Source organism: Spea bombifrons, chromosome 2 (genome assembly GCF_027358695.1).
Source record: "Spea bombifrons isolate aSpeBom1 chromosome 2, aSpeBom1.2.pri, whole genome shotgun sequence".
Taxonomy (NCBI): domain Eukaryota; kingdom Metazoa; phylum Chordata; class Amphibia; order Anura; family Pelobatidae; genus Spea; species Spea bombifrons.
The window spans coordinates 74,158,345-74,177,205 of record NC_071088.1 but is presented as its reverse complement, the minus strand read 5'-3'; the positions used below and the strand labels follow the sequence as shown (position 1 = coordinate 74,177,205).

The 18,861-nt window shown below is 40.3% G+C and overlaps 1 protein-coding gene across 1 annotated transcript in view; it reads right to left on the bottom strand.

The window, feature by feature from the left end:
- Positions 1-18,861, bottom strand: part of EPB41 (erythrocyte membrane protein band 4.1) — a 44,415-nt gene that overhangs the window by 10,025 nt on the left and 15,529 nt on the right. Inside the window, exons 5-15 of the mRNA XM_053454773.1 lie at positions 17,652-17,694; positions 14,727-14,802; positions 13,904-14,122; positions 13,110-13,197; positions 12,331-12,483; positions 11,823-11,920; positions 10,860-11,032; positions 4,405-4,589; positions 2,880-2,939; positions 2,277-2,321; positions 645-707 (exon numbers count right to left, since the gene is read on the bottom strand). Coding sequence (XP_053310748.1) covers positions 645-707; positions 2,277-2,321; positions 2,880-2,939; positions 4,405-4,589; positions 10,860-11,032; positions 11,823-11,920; positions 12,331-12,483; positions 13,110-13,197; positions 13,904-14,122; positions 14,727-14,802; positions 17,652-17,694 — 1,203 coding nt within the window. The remainder of the gene's footprint in view (positions 1-644; positions 708-2,276; positions 2,322-2,879; positions 2,940-4,404; positions 4,590-10,859; positions 11,033-11,822; positions 11,921-12,330; positions 12,484-13,109; positions 13,198-13,903; positions 14,123-14,726; positions 14,803-17,651; positions 17,695-18,861) is intronic.

Here is an 18,861-nt window from a genome sequence, read left to right as displayed (position 1 = left end):
ACGTTTTGGTAGTGTGATGTCCATGTTAAATATGAACTTTTACGTTTTTCTTATGGGTTGAGACCATATAGAGATATTCTGTGTTGCTACAACATAGCAAAAAAATCTGTATCACAGTTCTAACCAAAACCCCCAGAACCTACTGTTATAAAGTTCACTACACTCTACTGAATTTTCTGCAAATGATGAATCTTTTGTGGAGGAAAATAACACCTACATTTTGGAAATGTGCTGCACCCTACGTACTGAAAAAAATAATTAGTAAAGTGGAACATTTTTTATATAATAATTTCACTTACAATTGGGCAGCCGGAACCGTTTGCCTCCCATTTAACGCTCGGATGAGATACAATGAAATGAATAATACAAACCCAAGCTTTTGAATGAGTAAAATGCACAAATGCCATGTACACAGCAGTGTGAGCAGAAAGTAACCAGAGCAGAGGTGTGGATGAGACGTTCTGCATCCAGCGGAGGACATGCAAAAGCCACGATGGATAAAAGAAACGGCAGGGCATGCACACAAACAAACGCAGACAGAAAGACCGGAGGTGATTCTGCAAATGGAAATCCAAAAATATGGACAGACAGATACAAGAATCCAGACAAAAAATAGCGGGGGGGTCTCATGGATTTATACCAACCTCCAACATTAAATTGCTATGCCTGATATAAATGTTTTCCCCCTCTAGTTTCTTTGCTCTTTTCTGTGAAAGTGAACAAAATAAACAGGACAGAGATAAAGTGGCAGAAATTTAGTAATAAAAAGGTCTTTTTGTACAGGGCTGCGTGTTGGCGGATGATAAAAAAAAATAAATAGATTTTGCTTTAAAAAGGGACATTCCTTACATACACAATAAAGTAAGGCTTTTATAATCTTAGATTAACAGCACACCATCAGCCCATGAAAGCGGGCTGTGTACTCGATATACGCAAATTGCGCTCAATAATAAAATTAGATGAAGAGCGGAGCAGGAAGGACCATATTTTTAAGGGTAATTAAGGCCACTTGTAGAATTTTCCTCCCAGTTAGGAGCCCAATTACTTTTAAACCGCGGAAAACTTCACTCCTTGGCTATATGAGAAGTACCGTCCAATCTTTACTTTGGCCAGAAATAAGAACAGAGGTTTTTTTTTGCCTGAGCTATCGGGTATAGCTCCCTGAACGTTTAACTTACAATATATTCTTTGCAATACAAGGGATTCTGTACGTAGAGCCGGGACAGCCAATTGACAGATCCTATTGTGGAACTTCAACTCCCATTACACAAAACACGACGGCCCACTAGCCAAACATTTGCAAAGAATCAAGTTCGATAACAGCTGGGGGGGCTGCCTGCTGTGGGCCATAAAAACTACTCCCACCGTTTAGCCACGCTCACACATACTGACTTTATGCCAGCAAATAAAATGGCTGCAGAATGCATATTCACTGATGCCCATGCAACGGTATACTAGAACATAGCAGGAACACTCTGTTCACGCTACTTATTAGACATCATCACTTTTTTATAACGAAGTGAACGGCCCAGAACTTGCTGTTAGTTAGAGGTGCAGACGCAGCATGCACAGCTCCGGCTTGGTGTGACGTGGCTTGTAGATGAGTAATATGTGTAATACATTATTAAGAGGACAGGACCTCCCCAGCCTGTTTGTGTTGCATCCACTGTTTGGCATGCTAGAAGGTAATCGGTGAGGCAGGATAACCTGTCCTTCCATTCTATGAATACGCCTAACTTGACACGTGCAGGGAGAAACCACAAACCACACAGAAACATGAGTTTTCCGGAAATAGAAATAGCCTCCACCATAAAAAAGGTAAAGAGGGTATTAATGCATGTATGTATGCGTATACATACATGGGATTCAGAAACGTTTACAAGTTGCAGGCAGTAGAATTGTGCATATTTACAACCAAAAGTTTACAAAAGAGTTATCTGGGAAAACACGTTTTAGCGAGAAACTATTGAAACTTCGATTCTATTTTTTGATAACCCAAAAGGTATTTTTGCTCAAAAAAAGCACTTTATTTACCCTAAAAAAAAACGTTACTTTTTTAACAAAACGCAGCACATCTATATTAAGAATATTTTCAAGCAAAAGTGTTTCTTTTTTTGGTATATTTTCAGTTATGAATTTTGTGGTATATTTATGAAATAATTATTTTCTCTAGACACACAAATATGTTTTTGCATGTAGTCCGCGTGCCACTTGTTATTTAATAATATGCACAACTCCATATCCTGTGTGGATGACTGAGATGACACTGTGCTAACCTTCCTCATGCGAATAATCTCATCCTCCTTTTCAGGCGGCTGCTGCTGCATAAGGCACGGGAGGGAAATGGAAAGACTGATTAATGCTCGGAAAATGTTATCAAGTATATTTACAAGCATACAAAATAAACCATAAATAACAAAGGCAAACATCAGTACTAATAAATCCTACGGCTGTCCTCAAGTATCTGCATGTTCGAATGTATACTGAACACAGACAGGTGCCGTAAGGTCAGGGCGCCCATAACAATCTTGGCTTGGCGTGTGTAGCAGAGCATCCACATCCAGGCTAAGATTGTAAGCTCATAAGGCAAGGCCCTCTCCTCCTTCTGTACCAGTACATTAACAATGTAACAATGCTAAAGCATCTGCTGGTGCTCTATAAATAAATGTAATGTTACGTAAGGTGCTTAGCAAACATTTAACCTTAAATGCCAGAGATATATGCTTCTCTGCCACTCAAAAAAAGGGTATTTACCGTCAGCAACTATCGTGCTGAGAATATATGACCTCACACACTATCTGGTACTCAACTAGCCAAATAGGTCACTCTTTAGTAAGCATGACATAAGCACAGTCCGGTAAAGCAAGTGACAAACTAACCTGTGCTTGGCCTCCATTGACGTTTGGGGAATGAGAGTCTTGAGGCGTTGATGCGGACTCCTGAATGAATTACATAAATGAGCATTATATCAGCAACATATGATCGCTGTGTACTGACCTGTGTACATGCAATAATTTCTTTGCAGTTCTACTTCAGATCAGACTTCAGATCTTTATCTACTGCTACAGGCTACTTACAAAACGTGTAGGTGCCTAGTTCCAATCAAGTATGAGCCACAACTGGCAATGGAGAAAAGCTAATTATCTCATGGTGACAACTAAACCTGTACATATCCTGACACCACAGCCTGCACGTTAACTCATTTAGTTTTGATTTAAGCATGACAACACTACTTTCTGTATATTTTTGTTGTTGTGCTTATTTGCAGGTTGTCACCAAACATTAGGGTTGAGCACCCCACCTGCCACACAGGTCTTTCATTAATGGTGTCCAGAGAGGGCTTTAAATTGCTTGAGAGTCTATTTTGGGTTAAAATGCAGCGCAGTCCCACTGATGCAGCAACTTGGTCCTTGGTAAGCAATATAGCCATGAAAAATTAGGCAAGATGATGAAGCGGCGGGATAACCAATACATGGCCATATAATGTGATGGAATACCCAATAGTTATCCCTCACGCAGGTGTTGTCTGAATGGTATGTTCTGATGTCTTGCTCTGTTTTGTGTGCATATTGGTCATTATTATTTGAGAAGCAACCCATAAATCTGAATGGGTATACCTTTTATGCTTTTTAGGCTGTGCCTCCCATTCTGTATATTTTTGTTGTTGTGCTTATTTGCAGGTTCTCACCAAACATTAGGGTTGAGCACCCCACCTGCCACACAGGTCTTTCATTAATGGTGTCCAGAGAGGGCTTTAAATTGCTTGAGAGTCTATTTTGGGTTAAAATGCAGCGCAGTCCCACTGATGCAGCAACTTGGTCCTTGGTAAGCAATATAGCCATGAAAAATTAGGCAAGATGATGTAGCGGCGGGATAACCAATACATGGCCATATAATGTGATGGAATCCCCAATAGTTATCCCTCACGCAGGTGTTGTCTGAATGGTATGTTCTGATGTCTTGCTCTGTTTTGTGTGCATATTGGTTATTATTATTTGAGAAGCAACCCATAAATCTGAATGGGTATACCTTTTATGCTTTTTAGGCTGTGCCTCCCATTCTGTATATTTTTTTGTGTGGTTTAACGACTACTTACTCTTCTGGACCTTTAAGGAATTTGAATCAATGATTTGTTAGTTAAGGAACTGCAACAGCTGACATTTCCGTAAGTTTAATAGGCTTAGACCAGGGATGGTAAAATATGGGTCTTTGTCAGAGCTGCCATAGAGGTTTGCTGGGTTTCTGTAGGGCTTCTTTAAAATACACCTTGTTTTCTTAAACGTCTAATATGTCAACGTTATTTAAAAAGGTTAGCGGCTCTTTAAGTGCTATGAAGCTGTAGGAAAGTTTATAGACAAAGTAAAGCAGATTTACATGCAGTAGAATAAGAAGCTGGTAAATCACCTCAGGTGTTTCCCGTGTCTTTGGCACCCTCTCTTGGGGCTTCTCTTTCTCCTCGGCCTTAGTGGAAGCCTCCTCCGTTCTCTTGGCAGCAGTCTCTTTGGACGTTGTGGGCTGTGTAACTACTTGACTCTGAGCGATGACTGGAGCAGATACAGGACGGGGGCTTTGCTCTGGGGTCATAGCAGCTGCAAGGAAAAGTTATAATGCCAAAAAGTGAACAAATGTATGCACAAAGAACCAACCTATGTCTCAAGAAGATTTTTAGTAGAAGGTGATACCTTTTATTGGGGTCAACACACAAAAAGATGTAAAGTTACACATGATGTTTAGCATTCAGGATCACAGATGTCCCTTCTTGAGTTGGAATAAAGGTAGGCAGATTGGATCATAAATTCAAAGTCTGCAGAGAGGTTCTTATGTTCTCTGTACAAATCTTATCTGCCCTCCCACAGACATTAAGAAGAGATAGGATGCCCTTCAACGGGATTCCAATCATACCACCATACAAACAAAAGATCTACCTAAATAATATGGGAGCAGAGCAGTTAGCATCCCACATGCAAAATATCATTTAACTGAGAAAGGCGTGCAAATCCCTACGCGGCCACGTCTCTTATCTCATCGGCATTCTTGCAATAACACGACAGTAAATTCATTGCTCTGGCCTGCAGGAAGTATGTTATTTCAGGCAGCAAAGAATCCAGTCGAGGAAAGATAAGCAGCAAAATTAAACATGACCTGTTGAAGCACAACTTCTAGAAATCCCCACACTGTAGCATTTGAAACCAATTGGGAAAACGATTCATTCATAGCAGCAGATTTGCAAGCCGCCATATGTGTGTACTTCTCTAAAACAGATCGGGAGAAACCGATAACCATCATACAGCACTACAAAATATTTGCTTAAAGTCTCCAACACCACCGAACGGCGATGTACACAGTTGATTAGTAACTGTAGAGAGATAATCGGGAATAACTCAAAACAAATCCATGCCAGAGCAAAGGCCCAAAAGAAATAATTAGAAATGTCAGCTGTGGCTTAGTTATGCAAGGAAAAAGCTGCCATTTGTAAATGTTTCCTTCAAGATGACATAGGTGGATGGCAGGGGTTAATTTTTATTATTTGTGAGACTGACCTATTACACATGAAGCGGTCTGGCACAGCGGGGTTAATGTCAGGGCAGGCAGCAATATTAGCATATTACCCAATCTATACCGCATGGGTACCTGGCTGCTCAGTCTCCACACACGTGTGGATCTGTCCACCTCCAGTTCTCTCTCTCTCCATCTCGAGATGAGCCTGGTCAGTTTTTTCCAACACCGCATCTGCTGAAAGCAGGTTTGTAATATGCACCTGAAGATACCGCCATTATTTTGAATCATAGAACTCCATCGGCTTAACAATGAACACTCTCTTTCCTTAAACACTTTAGCGAATAAAGCCCTAAAATCAGTCTATAAAAAGTCATGTTTTCCAACCTCCGAAAAGTAACATGACATATATACGGGGATGGAGGTTTAGAATTATTGCATTCCAGATCATCTAAAATCCTAATTCTTACGTGTGTGCCCCAGACATTCCTTTTCACTTATATACTGTAATAACATAAGAAATTATCAGTTATTGTCAGCCAGACTGTATGTGAAAGCTGCAATTTTGCTGCTGCAAACTATATCTTAATTTGCGGTCTGACCCCAGGATATTTATGATTATAGAAAAACTGCATATTTTTAAACCATCTTTAGCATCATTAAAAATGATACAGCAAGTGTAATTACACTTCTTCCTCCATGAGATGTTATTGAGGAACTTTTTTATGAAATATACTGGGAACTCTGTGGGTTACAGAAGTGGCGTTTAAGATCTTTGGTGCTAGTTCCACTTTTATACATAAGCCACACCCACATATGATATGAGCCACACCCACATAAGCCGCTAGACCCCAAGGAGGGAGGGCTCTGGATAGCCTGAGCTGAGAAGTTCTCAGGAATGCTGAAGAAACAATGCTTTAGACGTTATGCTATTTATAGACAGAGCCAAATAAAATAAAAAATCTAAATACTTCACAAAATAATGAGATTTCAGCAGTAAAAAAAGGAGATGGTCCAGAAAAGCAAGAATTTTAATAAACATTTAGTGGTTATTAAATATACTTTCTTTTGCAAAGCCATTAAAATGCAGATGCACCAAGCAAGGTGGAACTCCCATTATCCAGGACCAGGCATAGAAAAGGCATACAGATGCCTGCTTAAACCCTGGATATGGCAAGCGGTAAATAAAGCCAAGCCCTTCTAACGGTATGCACTCAAAAATGGAATAATAAAAACATAACTCCATTCGCTAAAGAAAATGTTTTATCTTATTCTGTTCAAGCGAGATCATAATTTGAAATGCAAACTGTTTCAATTGGTTTTGGTTAGTCTGCCAGAGCATTGTGTGTCTTAATGGAGCATGCTGTAGGTCAAAAAAAATGCCGGTCATATTATCTCTACGTAAAAATTCTGTGTGAGATAATATTACAAATTCCGACATGAAAGGATGATGTCATCCAGTATATGATGGAACTATAATAAAGCCTAGTTGTACTTATAGAAGGCAAACGCTACCACTTGTTAATGTAAAGGAGGAAGAAGCCTATGAAGCTAATGTGTGTGTGTGTATATATATATATATATATATATATATATATATATATATATATATATATATATATATATATATATATATATATATCTCCTACAAGTGCATATGATGCCTGAAGTATCCCTTTAATAGAGTAGCAAATAAATAGTCTTCTTCCTGATCGCAACACTTCAGAAGAGGAGGATTGTTTTGTTTTTTTTTTTTTACCATAATTTCTTTTGTTCACGGACTGTGGATTTAAAACAGATGTGCCCTTTACAAAGTCTGGAGAGCAACCAGTCACCTGAACTCATAACGTAATACAAAAACTCCCTTACGGAACTGTTTGCTGCAGCCTAGTGATTTGGCCATTTATCCAAGAAAATCACCTTTCACGTGACAAACGATGAAAAGGGATGAAACACGTACAGTGTACACGTACTAGGCTTCCACCGCCAAAAGGGCTGCGGTACCAAGTTTCAACTTACTCTACCTTATTGGGGAATGGCCATTGTGGAAGGGAATCTAATCTTCCAAAACGTAGGAAGTATGACTTTTTAAGTTAGGCAGTGTATACTAAAGTAATGCAACAAAAACAACTGAACTGCAAACAATCCAATTAATGAACATTAATAAAACACGGTAGATGCAATGTATTAAAGGAAACTACTGCAAAAACAAACATATGGTATCGTTGAGTATCTTCAACGAAGAGATACTTACTTTAGGACACTCACACAAAATTGGTAATTTTCTTCCATTTTATAGACTTGAACATTGCATGTGCAGTTTACTAGTTAGCAGGGAAGACACTTTATTTTGCCCCGTGTATGATATTAAGCAATAGACTCCTGAAAGATGCAGCAGGAAGGTGCTAAAGATTGCTCAGCCTGAAATTAAAGACCACATGCACAAAAGAGGGGGCCAGCCTGTACTTTAGCTTTATTCTTCCTTTAAGAAGCAGCAGAAAAAGTGTGGGCTGCAAGGACATGAGCAGAGCGTGCAAGCAGAAGACACTTCAGGCACTGCTTTGTATACCTGCGTGAGACAGGCTCGCTGGTAACTCACGTCTTGGCTCCTCCGCCACAAACACTTCATTATCCTCATCTTCCGGGGCTTTGAACTCAACTGAGGCTTGCCCCCTCTTCGCTGAGGAAAGTGGGCAAAGATGACATAAATAGAAATCTGATGTAGCCGTACACATGCAAACGGGAAGGGTCTCGATGTTCTGAATGCAGTAGCAGATGGCCGTTTGCCTCCAACGTTTACAAATAGTTTTCAGTGAAGCCAGTGTATAAAGTCTGCGCACATTGTGTAAGATTGCTATATGAATTTAAGATGGTAGGAATACTCTGACACAATTGGGTTTATTCACTAAAGGGAGAGTTTGCTAGAGAAATGTGGTTTTAACACTCTCATAATGGTCATTATGAAGGGCCAACTTGTTTCAAGCACTGAAAGGCTGACCTGGCCCTGCATAATGCATACTTAAATGCGTAAAGAGGCGTTGAAGAATTCTGGCTCATTAAACAAGGTCAGCCAAGCTCTTTTTACAGCAAAAGCTAATTGGGGCCCTTCTTAATGTATAGCGAAGTCAATGATCAGAAACACAACCATTATGCAAACTCTCTTGTCAACTATACACTCACTGGCTACTTTATTGGGTACACCTGTTCAATTACTTTTTAACATAAATAGCTAATCAGCCAATCACATGGCAGCAACTCAATGCATTTAGGCATGTAGACGTGGCCAAGAGAACTTGCTGAAGTTCAAACCGAGCATCAGAATGGGGAAGAAAGGGGATTTAAGTGACTTTGAACGTGGAACGGTTGTTGGTGCCAGACAGGCTGGTCTGAGTATTTCAGAAACTGCTGATCTACTGGGATTTTCACGCACAACCATCTCTAGGGTTTACAGAGAACGGTCCGAAAAAGAGTAAATATCCAGTGAGCGGCAGTTGTGTGGACAAAAATGCCTTGTTGATGTCAGAGGAGAATGGGCAGACTGGTTCGAGATGACAGAAAGGCAACAAATTGTAACCACTCGTTACAACCAAGGTATGCAGAATACCATCTCTGAACGCACAACACGTCAAAACCTTCAAGCAGATGGGCTACAGCAGCAGAAGACCGCACCGGGTGCTACTCCTGTCAGCTAAGAACAGGAAACTACGGTTACAATTTGCACAGGCTCACCAAAATGGACAATGGAAAACTGGAAGAACGTTGCCTTGCCTTGAGTCTCGATTCCAGCTGCAACATTTAGATGGTAGGGTCAGATTTTGGCGTAAACAGAATGAAAGCATGGATCCATCCTGCTTGGTATCAATGGTTCGGAGGACATTTTCTTTGTACACTTTCGTCCCCTTAGTACCAGTTGAGCATCGTTTAAACGCAAGAACCTACCTGAGTATTGTTGCTGACCATGTCCATCACTTTATGACCACATTGTCCCCATCTCCTGATGGCTACTTCCAGCAGGTTAATGCACCATGTCACAAAGCTCACATCATCTCAAACTGGTTTCTTGAACATGACAATGAGTTCACTGTACTCCAATGGCCTCCACAGTCACCAGATCTAAATCCAATAGAGCACCTTTGGGATGTGGTGGAATCATGGATGTGCAGCCAACAAATCTGCAGCAACTGCGTGATGCCATCATGCCCATATGGACCAAAGTCTCTGAGGAATGTTTCCAGCACCTTGTAGAAAGTATGCCACCAAGAATGAAGGCAGTTCTGAAAGCAAAAGGGGGTCCAACCCAGTACTAGCAAGGTGTACCTAATAAAGTGGCCAGTGAGTGTATGTTTGGCGAATAAACCCTAATGAGGTGAAAACCACTAAATGTTTCTTTGTCCACTGCAGAGTGAACAGACTTCCAATATCACAGCAGGCTTAGAACTTGAACTTGCTATTAATACCATAAGTCATGGACAGCTGGTGATTTACTATCACATTCCTACACAGAGAAGGGACATTGGACATGAATTGTGGCTGGAGAAAATCTGGCAGACAGCTCTGCCATATGCTCTGTGAAACAAACACTCAAATAAAAGCAAATCCACATTGCAGTACTGTTGAAGATATGATCGTGAACATTAGAATTCACTCAGGCAAAGGGCTTTGTGTACCCTACTGCCATGAGAGAGCTCAGCGACAGCTTAGTAAAACATATCAAAAGAAACACAAAATACGACAGAAGCGAGTAACACACAGGCCTGGCTGGTCTAAGACCCTGATAACACACAGGCCTGGCTAGTCTAAGACCCTGATCCTGATGAAAGACATTAACAATTTGGCCCATCTTGCTGTTAAACCTCAAATCATTTCACTTGGCTTTGTCTTCTGGTAAGGAGAGTATCAAGCTTATTCCATGGTGCAGTTCCACATAGATATTTTTTCCTAACTTCCCTAGGTCCTTATATTAAATGTATTCCTTTTTAAAATGAACATATTGTTTTTTTGTAAATATTTTGGTGGGGCTTCTTAACACTGTCACAGTCTTCACTGCTCTAGCTGCCAATCTCTTACAAAACAGAAGGGGCAATACCTGGTATGGTCTGTAAGGGACCTCACGTCTTCACACCTATCACACATCACTCCTATCACACAAACCACCTGGTCACCACTGTGCGTGATAGGATGAAATGGCAGGTGGGCGTGCCTCTGGGCATTCAGACTGCTGTGATGTAATACATAGAGGAGCTTTGGACAAATTATAGGACTCTGTTTCTATATTTGTATGTTTTCAATTCACTCAATTATGAGCCAGGTCAAACGTAATTGTGCAATAGTGTAATCAAAAATTCAGCATGTGTTCTGTCTACCTCCATCCAGGCTGCGGGAGATCCTTTTGCTGGCAGTGCGTTCAAACTGGGGGGCCGGACGATCAATAAGAGCGCTGGCATGTCTGGTCTGGGACTGTGTACGCCCACTGTAGCGGAATTTGGATCCCAGTGACAGGAACCTGTGTTTAGGGATGGCTTCTGTGGATGTCAATCTAAGAACAAAAACAAAGGACAAATCAAAGTAATTCTTTAGTAAACTAAACAATATTTTAATATACATGACCATTACATTAGGTTACTGCTTAATAGTAATGGTTTTTCTTGTTTGCTTTTAGCATTACATATAGACCATCATTTTAATGAACCCACCTAATAAAACTTGGATAAGACAGCATGCATTTTTGCAACTCTTAAATGCTACTGTGGCGCTTTCCAAGTGCACAACCATGATAATCTTCCCACCTTCTCTGTCTCCCAGATTTCACCCATGTTGCCCCTATTCTGTGGAATTCCCTACCTCGTTCTGGCAGACTGTCCCCTACTTATTCTAACTTTAAATGCTTACTAAAAACCCACCTGTTCAGAGAAGAACAATACGTCCTCATACTCACAACCTGTATTCTGTAAGAAACCACCTATTCTCCCCACTTTAATGAACTGAAGGCCACTGATGCCTTTACATTAACCAAACTACAATCATCCACATCCAGGCTTCATTGTTCTGTCTTATTTTAACTCAACCTCCATAGCTTGTAAGATCACAAGAGTAGGACCCTCTCATCCTCCTGTACCAGTATTTTATTGTCATTTTTAATGTTATTGGTAATTCTGTATTTATTCGCTTTTGTAACAGCGCTACAGAATCTGTCCTGGAGGGTACTAGGGTCACGGAAAAAGCAAATGGCAATAGTCAAATATAGATTGTGGTTAAGATCCTATTATAGCCCATTCCTACCGGTCACTGGCTACCCCTTTTTATTTCTCCAGGGGCAGGCATCTTACCTGAAGAATGTGTGGTGCTCCACACAGACCTTCCAAAGTTTCTTAGCAGCCCGGTAGCTGGGCAGCTTGAATCCTATCGTGCTCTCGTACTGCTCCTGCTGGATAACAAGATGTCTCAATATTCTGGTATATACCCGTACAACCCTCAACCATTTGCAATCAGAAATATTTTTGAAAGGAAAAATCTCCTTTGGTAGTAATACTTGCAACAGAACATGTCATTCAAGAACTAAACAAATGTGTTTCAGTCCTAGCCCATGCACTTATTGCAGATTCTTTTCAAATTCAATTTTATGCTTATTCAAACCAAACCCAACACTGCTGGTCATTAAAGTGGTTAAAATAATTTGTTTAGCAACAGTTAAGGTCATGCAGAGGGTAATAGGATAAATATATATTCAACTATAGTAGCTACTGGTGGAACTAGAGATTGACCGGTGTAGTTTAAGAAAACAAAAACTAGCAAATTTTATATGCATAAACTATATGAATGGTGGAATCGTCATACCTCCCCTGGTCGGATCTTGATAAAGAAGCTGCTCCTTTTGTAGGAGATCTTTAGGACCTTTGGCCAGGGGAAGCGATTAATCCTCAGGTTATCCTTGAAGACCATGAGACCACTAGAGCAGACTCCAAGTTTGATGTCAACCCCCTCCAAATCCTAGCGTAGCCAAAAAGAATGCGTAAATACAAATAAAAGATAAATAATAAAACGGCACATTGGATAGATATTTTCTGGGATCCAAGACCTTCCGATCCCCATAATTTTCTTTACCTCATGGAATGCTGCGAGTCACTGAGGGATGCATTTCACTCATGTTCAGTTTATTGGTCAATATTACCAATGTTATTATACATTTCAAGATATAGTAAATGTTTCTCATGACCTAGTGAGGACACCTGCTTTGCCCTATAATATTAGCATGTACAATACTTAACCTAGCCAGAACAAAAGGTTACCAGGCCAGATGGAAAAGGTAATTGGTCAATAGCCTGGAGTCCGTGGACTAGTATTGACTATTGGGGTGTATGAATAATCCTTGAGTAGCAAAATCAACCTGCATGTTCTCTCCTGCCCCGTGTTGTGGAGGTACACGGCTGTACGCTGATGCCTACTTGGCTGGTCTACTTCACTAGTTCACTACTTCCAAGGGGGAAGTTCTACCAGAGGACTTTAAATCAGGCATTTAGAAAGTAATAAAGTTCCACAGGTATGGGTATAAATGTTGCACAAGTGCAGTTTTCACCATTTGAGATTTATAAAGGACAATCAGAAGGATACCGTACCTTAGCGTGATGAATGTCCACTCCATACATGGTAAGCTTTTTGGCATTCTCCAAAAACTCCAAGTCAGCCTGCGCTGGTGTCATTGACCTGAGAAACAGGTAATTATTTTCTAACAGCTAAACAAAACCCTCCACGCTACACCAAACACAAACAGGACCGGCCATACGTTGGTAGGAACTACAATACGATGCACTGACAAAAAGTTGGCATAGGCAGCAAGAATATGGCTTATGACATTCATTAAATATGATTACAATGTCAGAATGTATCGACTAAGAAAGAATAGACAATTATATTATATATATATATTTTATCTAGTGCAATTAGAAGAATAAAGCATCAGAACAAAAAGGAAAGAGCTTCACATTTCAGATAAAAAACCATTACTGAATCCAGTACCGAAAACTGTATAACTTGTGGTATTGCCAAAATTTAACATCTTTTTTTTTTATTAAAATGACATGTTTACATTAATTGCATAGAATTGCTCTAATATAGTGCAAGAGGTTAGTGTATGGTGTGTGAGAACTGTAAATCGGGATAATCTGGAATGTGATCGTTCCTAAGGGTATTCCAAAAGAATCACTGAAATGTTTTCCTGACTTCATATAATAGAATCCAGTATTCATGATATAGGATCGGAGAGTAAGGGTAGACACCAAGAGAGCAAGGATAACGAAAAAGGGACACAAAATAAAGCTTTTGCAGCAGGTAGGGGCATTGGAGCCACAATGCAGCTGGTAACATGTGACAATGTTTCACCAAGAAAGTGTCAAGCACTCCCGGAATTCACCTGTGTGACTTATGCAGTTCCATAACCTTCTCCTCGAGGTCCTTGGTCTGATTTGGACTGAGTTTAAACTCACTGACGTAGTCGGAGCCGTGTAGATCTTCATCATAATCGCCTATTTCAGACTGGACTGTGTAGGAGCCCAGCAGGGCTAGAGTGGCAAAAGAGCACGGTAGGCTGCCGCTCAGGATATCCTTGCGCAGCTGCAGACACAGGTAATACCTAAATAAAAGGAAGCATGAGACTATTTGCAAGGCCCAGATCACAGGACAGCGTGAACCTCTATATAACCATATTTTATTCAAAGCATCTAACTATTGCCCCAGCTCTGCATAATGAATGATGGGTGCTTTGAAGGGGGGGGGTGATTCTGGTGTAAACAGTCCATTCTTTTGGTTGGTATGCTAATAAGTCTACATTTGAAAGTTTCTGAACCAGAACAATTTTTTTCCCATAACCCCAGTGCTTATCTCTATTTTCTCAAATCTTTTAGGTAAACGCATTAACAGCATACATGTGATCGCATCAGTTTTATTGATCAGTGCTAATTCAATACCTGGATGAATCAAAGAGTAATAACATTTCATAGGGGCAGCTGAATTTGGGATGGAATTCAAATAAATATAATATAAAATATCTGTTGCTGGTGGAAATGGTTGAAGAAACACCGATACAGTGGATAGTCACTGAGAAAAATGTTAGGGTCCAGTTAATTGCGGACACAATATTTTAATGGTAATCTAGTCAACATAACTCCTAAAAAAAAATAAAAAAATACATAACCTGGCATTATTCGGACAAAATAAGTTGAAATGCGTGTGTCTACCTGGTTATATCTTCTGTCAGCTGAGCAGGATCAGGTGGATAAAACTTCACATTAAAGGTGAAGTCCCAAGGGCCTCCTGCAATGCAAAGACACAGAGGACTTAGAAGTCGAATGACTATAGACACATGTGAACAGGAACATGAGAACGAAGTTCATGTGCCACAGCTGACTTTGCTGAATACTTTCCTCTAGTGCCCTTGTCACACAGTCAATATAGGAAAACATCTTAGAAAGCATTTGTCTCCAGTCAGGGTAATGCTGACAGTGGGGAATAAACTTTTTATATCACAATGAAATGATAGTTAACTCATTCAGCTCTTCCAATATTCTACAACACATCTGCTCAGAGGGATTTCCTATGACTTATACTCACCTTGTACCATAGATCAATTAAAAAAAGCTTTAATTCGAGCACAACATGTTTTTTTTTCTGTTTCTGTGAGTTGCCCTCACTTTATTTTGCCGTTTTACCAGATTTATAAAGAACACAGCTTTAATGAAAGTGATACAATGCTTTGTATGTGCTGCAAGCCATTCCAGTAAAGGCCACAAGGTGGCACTAGACTACTTGCTAGCGATAGATGGGCGAATAAGCAAATTATGTCAAAATACTATTGGTAAATACTGCACACATTTGGGTTTATTCCTTAAATAAAGAGGGGGGTTTGCAGGAGAGCTGCAGCTTCAACTAAATGACTTATGAGGTATTCATTAGGAAAGGAAAATGTAAGTAAGCTTTTCTCCTGTAAGCAGAACTTGGTTTGTCCTGTAATGTCCATGTTTAACCAGAAAGCTTGCCACGGCCAGCCCTTTATAATGCATGGTGAAGAGAGTTATAGAAGCAACAATTATAAAGTCGAGTGGCTCTAAATAGTGGTGACATATAGGAGTAATAAATGTAAGCATCCTCTACTGATACACACGAGACGGTACGACACTGAAATGTTTTTCCTCAGATGTAAGAACATGATTTGTATCTGGAGCATCGCTAATAAAAGTTAAAATGGAGTGAAAATGAAGACTTTGAGCCCGGCACTATTTACGTTACACATGCGTTTTTACATTACACCAGCTGCTACCACGCAACAAAAAGGAAGAAATGTTTATTGGTACTTTCTTCCTGGTGTAGAGCCAGAGAGGACACAATGGGCAGATATCAGACGGGGCTTTGACCAGGTTGTACAGCGTGTAGAAAAAAAAGAAGAAAAAAAAGGCAGGACAAAATAGTAAAAGTGTTATTTATAGGATCTATAATGATGATAATAAAAGCTGTGTTACTGTACAACCCATCAGAAGCTCTAGACTGCTAATCCTTCTATAATCACCTTCGTAATCAGACTGTTGACTTGTGTGCAGGAGTACGGCAGATAAACCTGCTAGCCTCTTTCATTTTATTAAGTAGCAGGCGATCAGGAAACATCCAGGTTATTCCACAATCAATCTAATCATATCTAAGACTGCTACTTTTGAAATGAAACAAACTAGTCACCTAGAACTGCTTACTCAAGTTTTAGAAATCATGAAGAGTTCTAACTGTCTAAGCAGTTTCAGAATGAGAAAACTATTTGTTCCGTGAGACAAAGCAACATTTATTTCCAAGTTGAAAGGCATGGTTCAATTATGTGCAGCATCCAATGTCCACTATAATAAAGAGTGTTGTACGGAAGAACAAGGGAGATGGGATGAGGAAAAGCAGTCCTGCTTACTGTGCAAACTCATCTCCAAACAACGCGGCTCGGCCGGCTGATCGGCTAAAGAGGCTTACATCAGAAGGCCGTTGAGCCATCTGGAAAGGGATCAGTGTTGTCAGCTCCCTCCCACCCGCCCCACCAGTTTTGCACAGAGATTGTGTGCCAAAGGTTTTTATACTAACCCTACCCCCATTCCTAAGCATTGTGCCGATTACATAGCCCGAAAATTGTAAAAAAATAAAAAATAAAAAATATAATGCTGTCATTAGGAAGCCAACAAGGTGCACTCATGTCGTGTAGGGTACAACACTGCCCAGAGCATATAATATAATGCAGAACCAGTGAGAGCTAAGTGAGGATACACAAAGACGCACGATCTAATGAAGAGGAGATTTGCTTGTTTCAACCACAATGTGTTCATCCTGCTGAAAAATCCTTAAACGACCCCTGGCATTTTTTGCCTGGAAAATCCTTGACTAAGAGCTTTGTTTTAATTCATCTGCTGTTTGAGCGTGCATGAGGGGCAGGTAGAAAACAATCTGCCACTGTCCAGCTTCCTGACCTTTCTCCTCAGGCTGCAATCCTTCTGTCTCTAGAGATTGAAACGTATAGCGGTAGCTCACCGGTATCGAAAACTAACAGAAAGACTTTATTGGCCAAATCGGTTCTTCTGTTTCCCGTTCGTCTACCTGCATTATGAGTACCAGTATCCATGCACTAAAACGCATTCCCGTATACTCATGCTGAACAGTACAGAAGGAACAGAGATCTAGAGACTATTCTAGGGAACAATGTGCTAAGGGAAGTGAAAAACTTTTCGGGCAGATTGGAGACAAAATGCTTATTTTTTTATTTATTATTTCTGCATGGTAAATTTGAAGTTCTCTTCAAACTTATCCCCGCATAAAAATAACGATCTCACATTCAAGCCCAGTAGAGTCCATTGGTGAGACTGCCCAAGCGTATGCTGTAGCACAAGGGCTCTGCAAAGTAGGATGACATGACCATGCAGCCAGACTGTGGAACAAAACCGCAGACAATGGGGTACACGTACATCATCTTCAAAGGTGCTGTATTTATTACGCAGAAGGCACGTTAACAGCAGAAGCTGGCCTTCAATGACCCATAAGGCTTACAGTTCAGCAAAAACGGGTCATGAAAGTACAGACGAGAACAGAAGAAAACAAAACAAAATATTCAGCAAAACATTTACGAGTCGATGGAATTTACATACCATGAACCTGCTTCCTCATTTCTTTCAATGGGTCGATCCATACCTGTGATAAAAAGTAGAAGATCACTTGCATCTGTATTTCTTTTCAGAACACCTGATTGTCTTGATAGAATCCCCCCGCCTCTTAAAGACCCTTTCAGTGCCGCTGAGCATGCGCAAAGCTAACAGTAAGGAACGGGGCTGAAATATTTACAGTATTGCCGCTAACCAGTAATGGGAATATTTGCTTCCTTATCTCAATTTGTCATTCTTTTCAGCAGATTGAAAACTAAAAGAGCGTCCAGCCCATTGTGGGTAATCTGTTCCATCTCTATCTTCAAATACAAAAATCAGTTAGTCATTTTATTACATAAAGCATTTGAAGAACTAGAAAAATCCACTCTATCAACAAGTGGAACCCTAAATGAAATGTAACGCACTTGCGTCAATACCGCTATTTGTTTGAATTAAGTTTGTACCAGGAGGTCTTCTTTCTTTCACAACAAGGATGATGTAAAATAGAATACTATCTATTGTTTATTTCTTGTTCATCTCATCAGTTTAACTATTTACTATCCAAGGCCCCGCTCTTCCCATGTGAGAAACAAGGATCATAGTGGGGAGGTAAGTCAGATTTCCACCTCATGGCTTACAAAACAGATAAATTGACTCTTAAATGAAACATCCAAAATTGTTAAATGTCCCCCATATGTTGGTACTGTACAGAATTACCCAACAAAAATATTACGGAATTGTCTGGTTGTTGCAGACACGCACACGCTTTATTTTAATGTGTTAATTTTCAAAAGTACACAAGACTGAACCTTTTAGACAAGAGCCTCGTGGAGCTTATCTGTTAATCAGCGTGTCTGCAAAGAGATGCTGATCAGAGCTTTACAAAGAGGGCGCCTCTCTATGTCCGTGGATGAGTGCGGTCATCCATTTGCAAGCTCATCCTGTCTGCATTCATTTGAAAGACAATGAAGTCTGACCGGTTGGATGCCAGGGGGGAACCAAGTAATTAAAGGACGTCATTTCTCCACTGCACCAGATAACAAATTCACTAATAAACCCCAGTCCAGAGACGGATGTGGTTCAGATATACTGTCTAGTCAAAGGCATGGCACATGGTGGCCAGCAACTATTGGTAATATTTTAGAGCTGGAAAGACTTCTGAAGGTTTGTAAGAACCCCCAGGGATCTTAGTCTACCAGGAGCTACCTTCTCTCCA